Here is a 15,394-nt window from a genome sequence, read left to right as displayed (position 1 = left end):
CACATATGGGTGACATCATCAGGATGGAGCCCAATCACGGAACACTTTTGTCAAACTTTCTAGAACTTTGACTGGCACCTACTGGGCATGCCCAGCAATGCACTGACCCTGCATCCAGCAGGGGTCGTCCCCCCCCCCCCCCCCCCCCCCAGTCTTCTTTTTCCGTGCAGCAGTAGCCACACGGGTTAAGGAGCTCTCCGGAGATTCCTGACAGGAATTTTACTCGGGGAACTTCATTCAAAAATTTTTTTTTTTAATTCTACCCCATAGGGGTCCCCCCTATCGATATCCATACTCCATGGTTGAAAGGTAAGTTTTTACCCTTGTTGCGGTCAATTCCCATCGAGTTATCCCTTCGGGGCCTACCGGCCATCGACCGCACCGCGGCTAAATTTTTGTCGGAGTCATGGCGATGGGTTTTCGTCGGTGCCCTGACTGTACTCAAACAATGTCTGTCATTGACCCACATGGGGTCTGTGTTATGTGTTTGGGGTCCAGCCACGATGTCCTTACTTAAGAACATAAGAACATAACATAAGAAAATGCCATAATGGGTCAGACCAAGGGTCCATCAAGCCCAGCATCCTGTTTCAAACAGTGGCCAACCCAGGCCATAAGAACCTGGCATGTACCCAAAAACTAAGTCTATTCCATGTTACCATTGCTAATGGCAGTGGCTATTCTCTAAGTGAACTTAACAGCAGGTAATGGACTTCTCCTCCAAGAACTTATCCAATCCTTTTTTAAACACAGCTATACAAACTGCACTAACCACATCCTCTGGCAACAAATTCCAGAGTTTAATTGTGCATTGAGTAGTAAAGAACTTTCTCCGATTAGTTTTAAATGTGCCCCATGCTAACTTCATGGAGTGCCCCCTAGTCTTTCTACTATCCGAAAGAGTAAATAACCGATTCACATCTACCCGTTCTAGACCTCTCATGATTTTAAACATCTCTATCATATCCCCCCTCAGTCGTCTCTTCTCCAAGCTGAAAAGTCCTAACCTCTTTAGTCTTTCCTCATAGGGGAGTTCCATTCCCCTTATCATTTTGGTAGCCCTTCTCTGTACCTTCTCCATCGCAATTATATCTTTTTTGAGATGCGGTGACCAGAATTGTACACAGTATTCAAGGTGCGGTCTCACCATGGAGCGATACAGAGGCATTATGACATTTTCTGTTTTATTCACCATTCCCTTTCTAATAATTCCCAACATTCTGTTTGCTTTTTTGACTGCCGCAGCACACCGAACCGACGATTTCAATGTGTTATCCACTATGACACCTAGATCTTTCTTGGGTTGTAGCACCTAATATGGAACCCAACATTGTGTAACTATAGCATGGGTTATTTTTCCCTATATGCATCACCTTGCACTTATCCACATTAAATTTCATCTGCCATTTGGATGCCCAATTTTCCAGTCTCACAAGGTCTTCCTGCAATTTATCACAATCTGCTTGTGATTTAACCACACTGAACAATTTTGTGTCATCTGCAAATTTGATTATCTCACTCGTCGTATTTCTTTCCAGATCATTTATAAATATATTGAAAAGTAAGGGTCTTATCGCTCTAAATGGAAGAAGTTTACGGTCTGGTGCACTTCCATGTCCATAGACCCCTTCAGTTGTTCCACTGCGAGGTTCCTAGACTATCTCTGGCACCTGTCAGGCCTAAAAACTTCCTCTAACAGGGTGCCTGTTAGTGCAGTGTCTGCATACCATTAGGGTATAGGTAATGTTTTTCCATTTCCATGCAACCCTTAGTATCACGTTTCATGAGGTGTGCTCCATTTAAAATCTCCACTGCACCCTCCTGCCCCTACTTGGGACCTTAATGTGATTTTGGGGTGGCTCATTAAACCTCTGTTTGAGCCTCTCCACTCCAGTGATCTCCGCTATCTCACCTGGAAGGTAGTTTTTCTTCTTGCGATCAAGTCTGCTCACAAAGCTAGTGAATTACAGGCATTAGTTACCTACCTGCCTTACACTAAGATTCTGCATGACCAGGTAGTGCTGCGCACTCACCCTAAACTTTTGCCAAAGGTAGTGTCGGAATTTCATATTAACCAATCTATTATCCTACTTACCTTTTTTCCCAGACCCTATTCGAACCCAGGAGAACAGGCTCTGCATTCCTTGGACTGTAAACTTGCTCTAGCTTTCTATCTTGACCGCACATCGGCCCACAGGAAATCCACTCAATTGTTTGGTTTTTTTTTTGTGTTTTTTATACCATCAAATTGGGAAATCCTGTGGGGGAAAGCAGACCTTTCTCCTCCTGGTTGGCGGAATGCATTTCTTTTTGCTAACAGCAAGCAGGCATTCCACTCCAAGACCGTGTAAAAGCACACTCGGTCAGGGCCATGGCGACATCAGTAGCGCACCTCCGTTCAGTGCCGCTTACTGATATTTGTAAGGCTGCTACCTGGAGTTCTCTCCATACTTTCAAAGTCCATTATTGCTTAGATAAGGCTGGCAGACAGGATTTCATCTTTGGCCAGTCTATTCTACCCAACCTGTTTTCAGCTTAACTTCCCAACATCCTTCCACCGACCCATTCGGGATGTCCTCCTAATTAAATTCCACCCCTGTTGTGCCTGTTGCACATCTTTGGGTGCATTTGGTGCTTTGCTCTGGCATCCTCAGCTCGGTACTCACCCATATGTGAGGACTACCATCCTGCTTGTCCTGTGAGAAAGCAGAGTTGCTTACCTGTAACAGGTGTTCTCACAGGACAGCAGGATATTAGTCCTCACAAAACCCACCTGCCACCCCATGAAGTTGGGTTCGTTTACGTTTTCTTATTTTATTTTTCGCATGTATTTTTACTATAATACGAGACTGAGGGGGGGACCCCTGCTGGATGCAGGGTTGATGCTATGCTGGGCATGCCCAGTAGGTGCCAGTCAAAGTTCTAGAAACTTTGACAAAAGTGTTCTGTGATTGGGCTCCATCCTGATGATGTCACCTATATGTGAGGACTAACATCCTGCTGTCCTGTGAGAACACCTGTTACAGGTAAGCAACTCTGCTATATTCCTAATAAGAACAGGCGATTCCATCAAGGCAGGTTCTCCCACTTCTAGAGGAACAGTCTGAACATTTTGAAGTAACAGAGAGGCCTCTAAAGAACCTGCTGAAGCACTAGATTTCAAATAAGGTGGTATGTGAGAGCCAGGGGTTAGGGAGATAGAGTTCCCAGAAGAAGTGGCATGGAAATCCACGCCAAGCTGAATTGGCCCTTTTTGGAGTGCTGGTGCATATAGGTAGCATATATCCTTCAGTGATCAGTTGGGATAAAGAGGGGACCCGTAGGCATTGGTGGGGGTAAACAAATAGTTCTCTTCATCTTTCCCAAGAGACCTGAGGCGATTTGCAATAAAAAAAAAAAAAAAAAAAAAAAGACAGATACTTCAAAGGTTTCAAGATGTCACGTCAGGAAGGCAGAGAGGAAAATCTATACTGCGTGTCCCGCTTCAGCGACACGTTGGCTGCACACTGTTGCAACGACTATTTTGTAGCCCCTCCTGGCATCTCAGATGCTGGGTCCCCCGCAAGGAAACAAACATCGCTGTAGGACAAAGAAAATTCCACGGCAGCATCCCAGGGCTCTCCCCATAGACAAGGATCCCCCTCAGTTTACACAGTTTGAAAGTATTCCCGTCATATCAAAGATTCCTCCTTCAGATCAAATTGTATCCTTTCAATATTAGGAATTTGCCTTATTTGAGTATGCCATTGGTCCAAATTAAAATTGAATTTCCAAAGGGTTGCTGTTGTGAAGCTGGCCAGCCAGAGTTCTGTATTTAACTGGTATCAATGAACCTTCCCAACGTCCCAGGAGATCTAATATTGGTGTAACATGCGCAGAGATACCGAATGTCAACAATATCCTGTGTAACTAATGATTAATAGTCTCACCCTCTGACAATCCCACCAGATATGCATATAGGTGGCAATCTCACCCGCAACCCCTATGAGTGTGCTTACATCTGGGAAAATCATTGTATAGAATACTGCGTTCTACATGTGTAGCAACTTGACCATTAATTCTGTACATAGTTATCTACTTACCAGTTTTCACTTTGTCATATTTATAAAGTTCTCTGTAAAGCTCGTTAAGCTAAGTTCATGTAGGGTCAATCACTCCATCCTTTTAGCTACTTTACCCTGATATAGAATTGTAATACCTTTCAAGAAAGTATCTGCATTGATCAAATAAGACTGTGGTGTCTAAAGGCTCAAGAGTTTGTCAAGTTAAATCAACTCCCTAAAGCCTGACTTAAATGCAAATATGCATGTGAACTATGGGGAAGATCATATTCCTCACAGAGCTGTTGAAATGGCTTAATTTTATAGCTCAGCTATGGGATGATGGTTTTAAGTCCCCTTTCTCTCCAGGTCTTAAAAACAGGAGAGAAAGTACAGCTGGGGGTAGATTTTCATATACAGTGGTCCCTTGACTTACAAACTCAATTGGTTCCAGAGGGCTGGTTGTAAGTCAAGGCTATTTTTTCCATAGGAAATAATGGAAATACCCATAATGTGTTCCAAACCTCCCAAAAGCACCCCTTACCTAACCATTTCTATAATAAAAATGGTTGTATAATGTCTGTAATTACCAGAAACACCAATAATTTCCTAGTGTACTCACCAAAAAGTTATAAATTGTGTCTAGCCTACCGGAAACAGCAACTTCACCTCCTCCACCAGTTCCTTTACAATATCTGCATATGAACTCTCTACCTGGGTAACAGCAAGCTAGGTTGAGAGAACACTGCACAAATCACTCCAAAGGTCATGAAATCTTCACAAGAGTGCACTGTTCTGTTTGTACGCCACACTCTGCAAAAGTGGCCCCTGATACCTAAACCTCACCTCGAGTAACTAGGTGGGTCTCATATAGGGGTATAAATACCTAGTATGAGGGCATTATGTCTAGGCTTTCTCTTTCCTACTCTTTCTCTTTTTCTCAAGTTGGTCATAACTTAAGGGCCCACTGTATGACAGTTACTGGGGACATTGTCAGTATTTTACCCAGGTATCTAAGCCCTTGTCTACAAATTTGTAAGGTATTGGGCTAGCCCTACACAGATGGTGAGAATGTGGTAAGTCAAAGGGAGAATAGCTAAATTCATTACATCCATTTTCTTTTTCCAATGGTAGCCAGGAGGAGTCTGAATTATGGAGCCAAGGCTTAAGACTCACCAGCCTGGCCGCCCAATGGTACACCCTGAGGTTTGGAAGAACCATGCCACCCTGCTGCTTCGGCAACCACAGTCTCCCCAGTTTAATCCTGGGCCATTAATGCTGCCATATGAATTTAGAGGTAGCACTATGTAAGTCCATAAACTCTAGCCAGAATAGTACAGGGTACATGCTGGAAAAGATATGAGTTTAGGTAACAGATTTATTTTAATAAGGTTAATTCTGCTTGCTCAGAAAACTGATAGATAACCCCAATCAGTCATACTTTGCTTCAACTGATAGATGGCTCCAAAATTTTAATACAGAGATCATTAGTCTTTGTGAATAGTAATACTGAGGTATTTGTTCTCCTTAGCCAGCCGAAAAGCAGAGAAGCAATCAGGAATAGTGATTTTAGATCCTACCAGGAACAATTCCAACTTGTCAGTTAACTCTTCCATTGCTTTGTCATACTCTGCTAGGAAATCCATTAAAGCAGGGCTAGATGTTTGAAGCCCCATCATATATCAAAACATCAGGTTATAATGACATTTTTTAATCTCAACTCCTAGATTTAAACCTGCTAATGATGGGGTGTTGTCTTAATAGCAGCAGCCAGAGGTTCAATGGCCAGGTCAAAAAGAAGAGGGGATAGGGGCATCCCTGACTAGTTCCCCAAGCTATGGTTTAAAAAAAAAAAAAAAAAAAGCATTGACAATTATATGGTGCCTAGGCTTAGTACATATTGCTCAAATCCAGGTAAGGAACCAGTCAGGGATACCAGCATGACTCAAAACCAGCAGAGATGGCCAGGAAAATCTATCAAAAGCCTTCTCAGCATCCAAAAAGACATAAAAACATAAGAGCATAAAATATGCCATACTGGGTCAGATCAAGGATCCATCAAGCCCAGTATCCTGTTTCCAACAGTGGTCAATCCAAGTCACAAGTACCTGGCAAGTACCTAAACATTAAACAGATCTCATGCTACTAATGCCAACAAGAAACAGTGGCTATTCCCTATTCATTGGAAGCAGTTTATGGACTTCTCCAGGAACTTATCCAAACCTTTTTTAAACCCAGCTATACTAACTACCTTAACCACAACCTCTGGCAACACATTCCAGAGCTTAACTGTTGAGAGAGAGAACTTTCTCTGACTTTGTTTTAAATGTGCTATTTGCTAATTTTATGGTATGCCCCCTAATCCTTATATTGTCCAAAAGAGTAAACTGTTTCACATTTACCCATTCAAGACCTTTCATGATTTTGTAGACCTCTATCATATTCCCCCTCAGCCATCTCTTCTCCAAGCTGAACAGCTCTAACATCTAGGGGAGCCGTTTAATGCCTTTTATCATTTTGGTAGCCCTTCTCTGTACTTTCTCCAGTGCGCAACTATCTTTTTTGAGATGTGGCGACCAGAATTACACTCAGTATTCTAGGTGCAGTCTAACCATAGAGCAATAGCAGCATTGACATCCCCCATTTCCCTCAGTGTCTAGCTAAATGCAAGATATTAAATGCTTCAGTCTTTTTTTTTTTTTTTTTTTTAAATCAAGCATTGCCATAAGCGTGTACCTTATTTTCTTTAGGTAATATTCTTAATGCGTTAACATTTTTTATGAATTCTTCTTTTACTAGTCTGCCTCAGCAGTCCCACAACAGCACTTTTCAGTACTAATAATTGGAAAAAAAAAATCTTCACTAAGATCTGGCATGGAGAGCCACCATCAGCAGATTCAAAGATTGCATTTGTGGTAGGATTGATTACCGATGGACATATCTGCTATCTGTGCTTAGGACCGAATCATGACCAGTTTATCACCATAGCCGTATGTCCCCGCAATCTCAGAAGTCCAGCTTGGAAAATGGAGGCACTGGGCAAATCTCTGAAGAGCCATAGTCATTACTCTTCCTGGAGTGGTGCCTCTTCTAGCTTCCTGGAGTTCCTTGAGTAAGCCTCCCCACATCTCATTTGAGCAGGCCTGGGGGCGCCTCCATCTTGTTGGAGTTGAGTAAACTGAAAAAGCTCCGTTCTGTAGCAAGCTCTTCACGTATATCATGGTGCTGTGAACCTAGTAAAAAGAAGTGCCTTTCCTCAGTCACCGATGCTGAAGAAACATTGTGCCTTTGCATCAATGATGCAGTTGGTGTATAGTACCAGCATCATAACTTGCCAATCACTAGTGCATGGAGCCTTTGCGCCAATGATGCTTCCTCCTCTGAGCCTCTGAGTGAGGATTTGCACACCAAGCCTCTGTGCTACTAGTGCAGCTTTTCATCAAATCAGTTTCCTTCTATTCACTTAAGGAGTTTGGCAGGTGTTCAGGGAGGTACTCCATTTTTTCAAGGGCAATTTTCCCATTGAGACTACTGGAGCAAGGCCTGCTTTTAATTTGTATCCAGTTCCTGTTATATATTTTGCAAAGTCCAGAGGGTTTACAAGATGATTCCATCTTGGTCTCTAAAAAGGATGTTCCACTCTCTCTTGGACGAAGTGATAGATACACCTCAGTACCTCCGCAAAGTGGTTCAAACACTAACTACTCTCTTGCAGGGGAGTCCAGCCAGTCAGAGGATGTACACCATAATGTTCACTATAACATTCCTTTCTGAGGACGACAACTCAGTTTTCTATTTCATTATTGGAGTACTGGATAAGTGTCTCTTCTCTCCTCTCCTTGCACAGAAGTCTACGGTCTGTCAGATTTTAGATACCCCGGCAGAGCACTCAGATGTGATATGAATGCATCAATCACAGAATGTCATGGAGCGAAACAGATCATGAAAAAATACTCCCAGAATGTTAAATGACCATGATGGAATCCCATGACCTGCAGTCTTTCGCACCAAAAGCATGCCTGCATCAGGAGAACACTTATGTCTGTCTTCACTGCAGCATCAGGACTTCTGGACATCACTTGTGCAGACATTATAGGTCAGGGTCAGTCCTTATACCATCTATAGTTGGAAATATTCAGTATCATCTCCATAGGACTTGGACACACAAGCGTTACTATCTAGCTAATAGCAGCTGTGATACAAGCAGCGTGGAGTGGCTGTTTGAATTGGGATGGTGGACATCGTTATCACTGCGATATGAATACCAATAACATTTTGCTGGGTCTTCCATGAGCCGGTTGGCACAACATTATTCACTCTACAGCAATTGGATCTTTTGGCCCTTTTTCTGCACGACTTTGGATTTTGTTCTTTCATTGTATAAGCTAAGTGGATTCCATCGTGGTCGTGTAACATCCTGGGAGTACTTTTTCATGATCTGTTTTGCTCCATGATATTCTGTGGTTGATGTATTCATATCACATCTTTTTTTGCAAAAAAGATCTCATGATAGTGGTTTCCTTATAATTTACATTCCAGATTCTGTGCAGATGCGATTTATTTAAACAATTTTTTTATATACCATTTTTTTACTAGGAAGTAGTCAAAATGGTTTACAAAGGTGGACAAACATAGTAAAAACAAAATAAAATACTGAATACAGACAAAAGTGATGGATGTCTGTATAACATAATTAGGGCTGCTTTTTGGTTAAACTGAAAAACCCTGTTAAAATACCCCTAATGGGTACATTTTTTTTTTTTGTTTTTTAACAAAAAAAAAACCCAAACCCCAAAATAGGCCTACCTGATGGTGCTCTGTCGTCCAGCTGCTGTGAGCAGAGGCTGGATGGCTACATTACAGCAGGCTAATGGGAGCATGAGCCCCGTGAGAGCAGCAGGGTGAACAAGCCTTGCCGGTACAAGGATAATCTGGATCACCAGGCCAGCAAGGAGCCCAAACCCTGCTAGAAGAAGAGGATCATGGGAATCTTGAGCAAGCAAGGGAGGTGGGAGTGCCTGCCACCAGTCACAACCACCCCTCCTACCCACATACATACACACATCCTACCAATCCCCTCCAGTCACATGCAAACATATACATACATAGACATCCTGCCACCTCTCACTATTACCTCCATTCCCCTTCAGCCTCATACACACCCCATGCAACACAGCATGTAAAATTGATTAACCCTTTATTAAATTGAATCCACCTAAAAAAATCAAAAATTTGAATCTGCTCTTTAAAACACCAATAAACGTATTTATGGTACCCCCACAAAATCCCCCCCCAACATTCTGATTTTATAAATACCAATAATCAGAAGCCCTAAACATAATAGATGCATAGACTTAATTTCATATATTTCCTCTTCTTTCCACAGTCAGCAAGATTTGTACCGGGTGCTGAAAGCCTACACATTATATCGTCCAGAGGAAGGATATTGCCAGGCCCAAGCTCCAATTGCAGCTGTCCTTCTAATGCATATGCCTGCAGAGGTAATTCCTGAAATCAGTAGAAATGACTGCAGAAACAGTCTTTTAAAAGCACTGCACTAGTGGAAACTTGCTTTTGGTGATCCTATAGGTGAGAAATTTTGCAGTGCCATCACTGCCAGTTCATGTATGGAACGACACTGCACTGCTGTTGTCGCCACTGCAATGCCAGCTGTTGTGTATAATTGGAATCGATTTCAAGCATTATGTTTAAAAAAAAAAAAATGCTTGTGTATAAAATAGATTTTTTAAACAGCTTTCTAAGTCACAGCTTCCTGTAGGAAGTGATTACATTTCATTAACAGTAACATTAATGGAAGAAAAATGCATGGCAATGTGATTCCTGCCATCCGGCTCTGGTGCTTTAAAAAGCAGCTGTTGGGGAGGAAACAGATTTGTCTATGGAATTTTCAATTCTAATTTTCTATTTTTAAGCTAAAAATGTACTGATCAGTTCTAAAAGTGGCGGCATTTATAACTATTTTGGTGTTTTTAGACCCCTATTTTATGTTTGACATTTAGCTTCACTCGGTGTGGTTTTATTTCTTTATTCAGTACACTTTAGTGCTCAATGTGATTATGATCACTCCATTAGGGCTTTGGAGATACTACTAGGTCTACTACTACTTTCTATAGTGTTACTAGACATAATTAGCATTATGCAAACACATACTGTAAGAGACCTGACACTCACTGTAGTCAAGAGACAGGTAATACAAGGCCTCAGAATGCTTTTCGGGGAAGGGGGAGACTTTTCCGAAAGGATGGACTCCACCTTAACCAGAGTGGAACCAAGCTGCTGGCACTAACTTTCAAAAAGGAGATAGAGCAGCTTTTAAATTAGAACAAGAGGGAAAGCCGACAGTCACTCAGCAGTGCATGGTTCGGAGAAATGTGTCCTTGAAGGATACTAATGAAACAGAGTTAGGGCACCCCAACAGAGAGGTTCCATTAAAAGCAAACATAGTCCGTGTGCCTATATGTAAAAAATCACCAAAGCTAATGATTCCAAATTATCCCTAACTGAAAAGCAGGTTGTTAATACAAACAAAAAACACACTTTGAAATGTCTGTATGCCAATGCCAGAAGTCTAAGTAGTAAGATGGGAGAGTTAGTGTATAGCAGCAAATGATGAGATTGACATAATTGGCATCACAGAGACTTGGTGGAAGGAGGATAACCAATGGGACAGTGCTCTATCAGGGTACAAATTATATCGCAATGATAGGGAGGATCAACTTGGAGGGAGAGTGGCACTTTATGTCAGGGAGGGTATAGAGTCCAACAGGATAAAGATCATACAAGAGACTAAATGCTCAGTAGAATCTATATGGGTAGAAATCCCATGTGTGTTGGGTAAGAGTATAGTGGTAGGAGTATACTACCGTCCACATGGACAAAATGGTCAGACAGATGATAAAATGCTAAGAGAAATCAGGGAAGCAAACCAATTTGGCAGTGCAATAATAATGGGAGATTTCAATTACCCCAATATTGACTGGGTAAATGTAACATCAGGACTTGCTAGAGACAAAGTTCCTGGATGTAATAAATGATTGCTTCATGGAGCAATTGGTTCAAGAACCAACAAGAGAAGGAGCAATTTTAGATTTAATTCTTAATGGAACGCAGGATTTGGTGAGAGAGGTATCAGTGGTGGGGCCACTTGGCAACAGTGATCATAACATAATCAAATTTAAACTAACAACTGGAAGGGGGAAAATAAGTAAATCTACAGCTCTAACACTAAACTTTCAAAAGGGAAATTTGATAAAATGAGAAAAATAGAAAAAAAACTGAAAGGTGCAGCTGCAAAGGTTAAGTGTTCAGGCATGGACATTGTTTAAAAATACAATCCTAGAGGCGCAGTCCATATGTATTCCACGCATTAAGAAAGGTGGAAGGAAGGCAAAACTATTATCGTCATGGCTAAAAGGAGAGGTAAAAGAGGCTATTTTCGCCAAAAAAAAAAAAATCCTTTAAAAATTTGAAGGATCCACCTGAAGAAAATAGGATAAAACATAACCATTGTCAAGTTAAGTGTAAAACATTGATAAGACAGGCAAAGAGAGAATTTGAAATGAAGTTGGCCATAGTGGCAAAAACTTATAATAAAAACTTTTTAAAATATATCCAAAGCAAGAAACCTGTGAGGGAGTCGGACCATTAGATGACCGAGGGGTTAAAGGGGCTCTTAGGGAAGATAAGGCCATTGCAGAAAGACTAAATGAATTATTTGCTTCCGTGTTTACTAATGAGGATGTTGGAGATACCAGTTCCGGAGATGGTTTTCAGGGGTGATGAGTCAGACGAACTGAACGAAATCACTGTGAACCTAGAAGATGTAGTAGGCCAGATTGACAAACTAAAGAGTAGCAAGTCACCTGGACCGGATGGTATGCATCCTAGGGTACTGAAGGAACTCAAAAATGAAATTTCTGATCTGTTAGTTAAAATTTGTAACCTATCATTAAAATCATCCATTGTACCTGAAGACTGGAGGGTGGCCAATGTAACCCCAATATTTAAAAAGGACTCCAGGGGCGATCTGGGTAACTAGTGAGCCTGACTTCAGTGCCGGGAAAAATAGTGGAAACTATTCTCAAGATCAAAACGTAGAGCGTATAGAAAGACATAGTTTAATGGAACACAGCCAACATGGATTTACCCAAGGGAAGTCTTGCCTAACAAATCTGCATCATTTTTTTGAAGGAGTTAATAAACATGTGGATAAAGGTGAACCGGTAGATGTAGTGTATTTGGATTTTCAGAAGGCGTTTGACAAAGTCCCTCATGAGAGGCTTCTAAGAATTAAAAAGTCATGGGATAGGAAGCGATGTCCTTTCGTGGATTACAAACTGGTTAAAAGACAGGAAACAGAGTAGGATTAAATGGTCAATTTTCTCAGTGGAAAAGGGTAAACAGTGGCGTGCCTCAGGGATCTGTACTTGGACCGGTGCTTTTCAATATATATATAAATGATCTGGAAAAGAATACGAGTGAGGTTATCAAATTTGCAGATGATACAAAATTATTCAGAGTAGTTAAATCACAAGCGGATTGTGATACATTACAGGATGACCCTTGCAAGACTGGAAGATTGGGCATCCAAATGGCAGATGAAATTTAATGTGGACAAGTGCAAGGTGTTGCATATAGGGAAAAATAACCCTTGCTGTAGTTACACGATGTTAGGTTCCATATTAGGAGCTACCACCCAGGAAAAAGATCTAGGCATCATAGTGGATAATACTTTAAAATCGTCGACTCAGTGTGCTGCAGCAGTCAAAAAAGCAAACAATGTTAGGAATTATTAGGAAGGGAATGGTTAATAAAACGGAAAATGTCATAATGCCTCTGTATCGCTCCATGGTGAGACCACACCTTGAATACGGTGTACAAATCTGGTCGCCGCATCTCAAAAAAGATATAGTTGCGATGGAGAAGGTACAGAGAAGGGCAACCAAAATAAGGGGATGAAACAGCTTCCCTATGAGGAAAGGCTGAAGAGGTTAGGGCTGTTCAGCTCGGAGAAGAGATGGCTGAGGGGGGGGGGGGGATATGATAGAGGTCTTTAAGATCATGAGAGGTCTTGAACGAGTAGATGTGAATCGGTTATTTACACTTTCGAATAATAGAAGGACTAGGGGGCACTCCATGAAGTTAGCAAGTAGCACATTTAAGACTAATCGGAGAAAATTCTTTTTCACTCAACGCACAATAAAGCTCTGGAATTTGTTGCCAGAGGATGTGGTTAGTGCAGTTAGTGTAGCTGGGTTCAAAAAAGGTTTGGATAAGATCTTGGAGGAGAAGTCCATTAATGGCTATTAATCAAGTTGACTTAGGGAATAGCCACTGCTATTGATTGCATCAGTAGCATGGGATCTTCTTAGTGTTTGGGTAATTGCCAGGTTCTTGTGGCCTGGTTTGGCTTCTGTTAGAAACAGGATGCTGGGCTTGATGGACCCTTGGTCTGACCCAGCATGGCATGTTCTTATGTTCTTAATTAAGGAAAACATGAAAAAAATAAAGCTGTAGTAAACTAGAAAGAGAGTCTTTCACTGAATGCACTTTTTTAAAAAAGCATTTATCATTCCCCCTCCCTGTTAATAGCTAGATTTGATTGGTCTGCTCTCAGAATTAAGGGAGGACTGGGAGCAGCCATAGGTCATATGATTTGTGTCAAAAGTAAAAATGCTAAGAAATTCTTATAGGCCCAGTGCTAGACCCAGGGGCCCAAAGCAGAAACTAAGGAATGGATCCACAAGTTCCAGGTGTCCTGAAGCTTTGCCTCATTAACATTACTCAGTTTCTCCAAAGTGGCTGCTTCTGGTGCAGAGGCTCCAGGCAAGTGCTCTACCTGCTGTTGTCTGCCCCACCAAAACCAGCCTTAAATTCTTATACCTGTCCAGGTATAAGAGAGAAGAACATGGAGTCTATTTGCTCCGTTAATTGCATTCTCCATTGAAGTAAGGTATGCGTTAGTGAGTTTTACCTGGTTGCTGAGACGCTAGACCCCTTTTTTTTTTTCTGTAGTAACTACCTACATTCTGTAGATGAGAGCTGCACCTTAGTAGTATTAAGTCAGCAATCTGAGCTTGTGCTAGCTCCGCACACTTTGAAATCTGCATCACTTGATGCATCCTTGCAGAGTAGATTCTGTGCCACTATCCTTTCTGGGCAAGGCTGTTAGCCCATCAAAGGAGGGTTTGGCAGCCTGTTTGCATTAGGGTTATTGTGTCAAGACAAACTATCAATAAGATTTACTCAAATTATTGGTTGCTTTCTTTTTTTCTGAAACAGCAAGCCTTTTGGTGCCTGGTGCAGATCTGTGAAAAATACCTTCCAGGATACTACAGCGAGAAACTTGTAAGTGTTGTGCCTGGAGCAGTAAGGGCCGAGGGCATTTTAAGAGCGTTTAGGCTATCTGCTGTGATACTGCTTTGTCAATGGACGTTTTGGCAGTGTTTGTTTGCCCTGGCCAGTGAGATTTAGTGGGGTTTTTTTAGTTTGTATTTTGCTTATAATATTGTGTCCCAACAGTGTGCCTCCCCCTAGTAAGAGAGATTAAGAATTACTTTTTTTGGTGGGAGGGGTGTGTTAAGGTACTTAGATACATAGAAAGCAGGAAAAGACAGATGGTCCATAGTCTGCCCTGCAATCTTGTTTTGAATTTGTATCACAGATCTTTAGTCTGGGTCCTTTCATTGTCTCTAGGGTTTAATTGAAACTGATTAACCCTATGCCCCTTTGCTGTAGCTCCTTAGGGGGGGGGGGGGTCGATATAGTCTGACTCATTTCCTATTGGTGTTCTATCCTATTATCTTCTTTACAGTTCTCCTTTACTGCCTCCCTATTGCTTCTGCTCATCCCCCATACTCTTGGGAACTCCTGGAATTATTTCCTTAAGGATCCACACAGTCTCTCCCATGCCTTTCTAAAGCCCTTTACAGTCTTCTTCCTCACCATCTCCTCCGGCAGGGCATTCCAAGCATCCAGCACCCTCTCCGAGAAGAACCATTTCCTGGCATTCAGTTTGTTTGCCTCCCTGGAGTTTCATATTGTCACCCCTTGTTCTCATTATCTTTCAAGTAGAAGAGGTTTGTTTTTAGTTTCTCTTTCATGTATCTGAAGGTCTGTATCATGTCCCCTCTTTGCCTCCTCTCTTCCAGGTGTTTTTTGTTTTGCTTTTGCCTTTATGTATTGATGTTTGATTTGTTTATATGCATTGTTTGTATATTTGAACTATTTTGATATATTTCATTGTTCAGTTGTGACCTGTTCTGAACAATCCTATAGGTCCAATAGGATGGGATATCAATGTAAAGATAAGATAATGGACAAAGTAGTTTTAT

The 15,394-nt window shown here is 41.6% G+C and overlaps 1 protein-coding gene across 2 annotated transcripts in view; it reads left to right on the top strand.

Annotated features, from left to right (window-relative positions):
• Positions 1-15,394, top strand: part of TBC1D10A (TBC1 domain family member 10A) — a 165,288-nt gene that overhangs the window by 111,964 nt on the left and 37,930 nt on the right. For both annotated transcript variants that reach the window (XM_029619762.1, XM_029619763.1), the window contains exons 5-6: positions 9,427-9,541; positions 14,343-14,408. In XM_029619762.1, the coding sequence (XP_029475622.1) occupies positions 9,427-9,541; positions 14,343-14,408 (181 nt within the window). The remainder of the gene's footprint in view (positions 1-9,426; positions 9,542-14,342; positions 14,409-15,394) is intronic.

This window comes from Rhinatrema bivittatum, chromosome 11 (genome assembly GCF_901001135.1).
Source record: "Rhinatrema bivittatum chromosome 11, aRhiBiv1.1, whole genome shotgun sequence".
NCBI classification, from domain to species: Eukaryota; Metazoa; Chordata; class Amphibia; order Gymnophiona; family Rhinatrematidae; genus Rhinatrema; species Rhinatrema bivittatum.
This window is presented reverse-complemented; position numbering and strand designations above follow the sequence as displayed.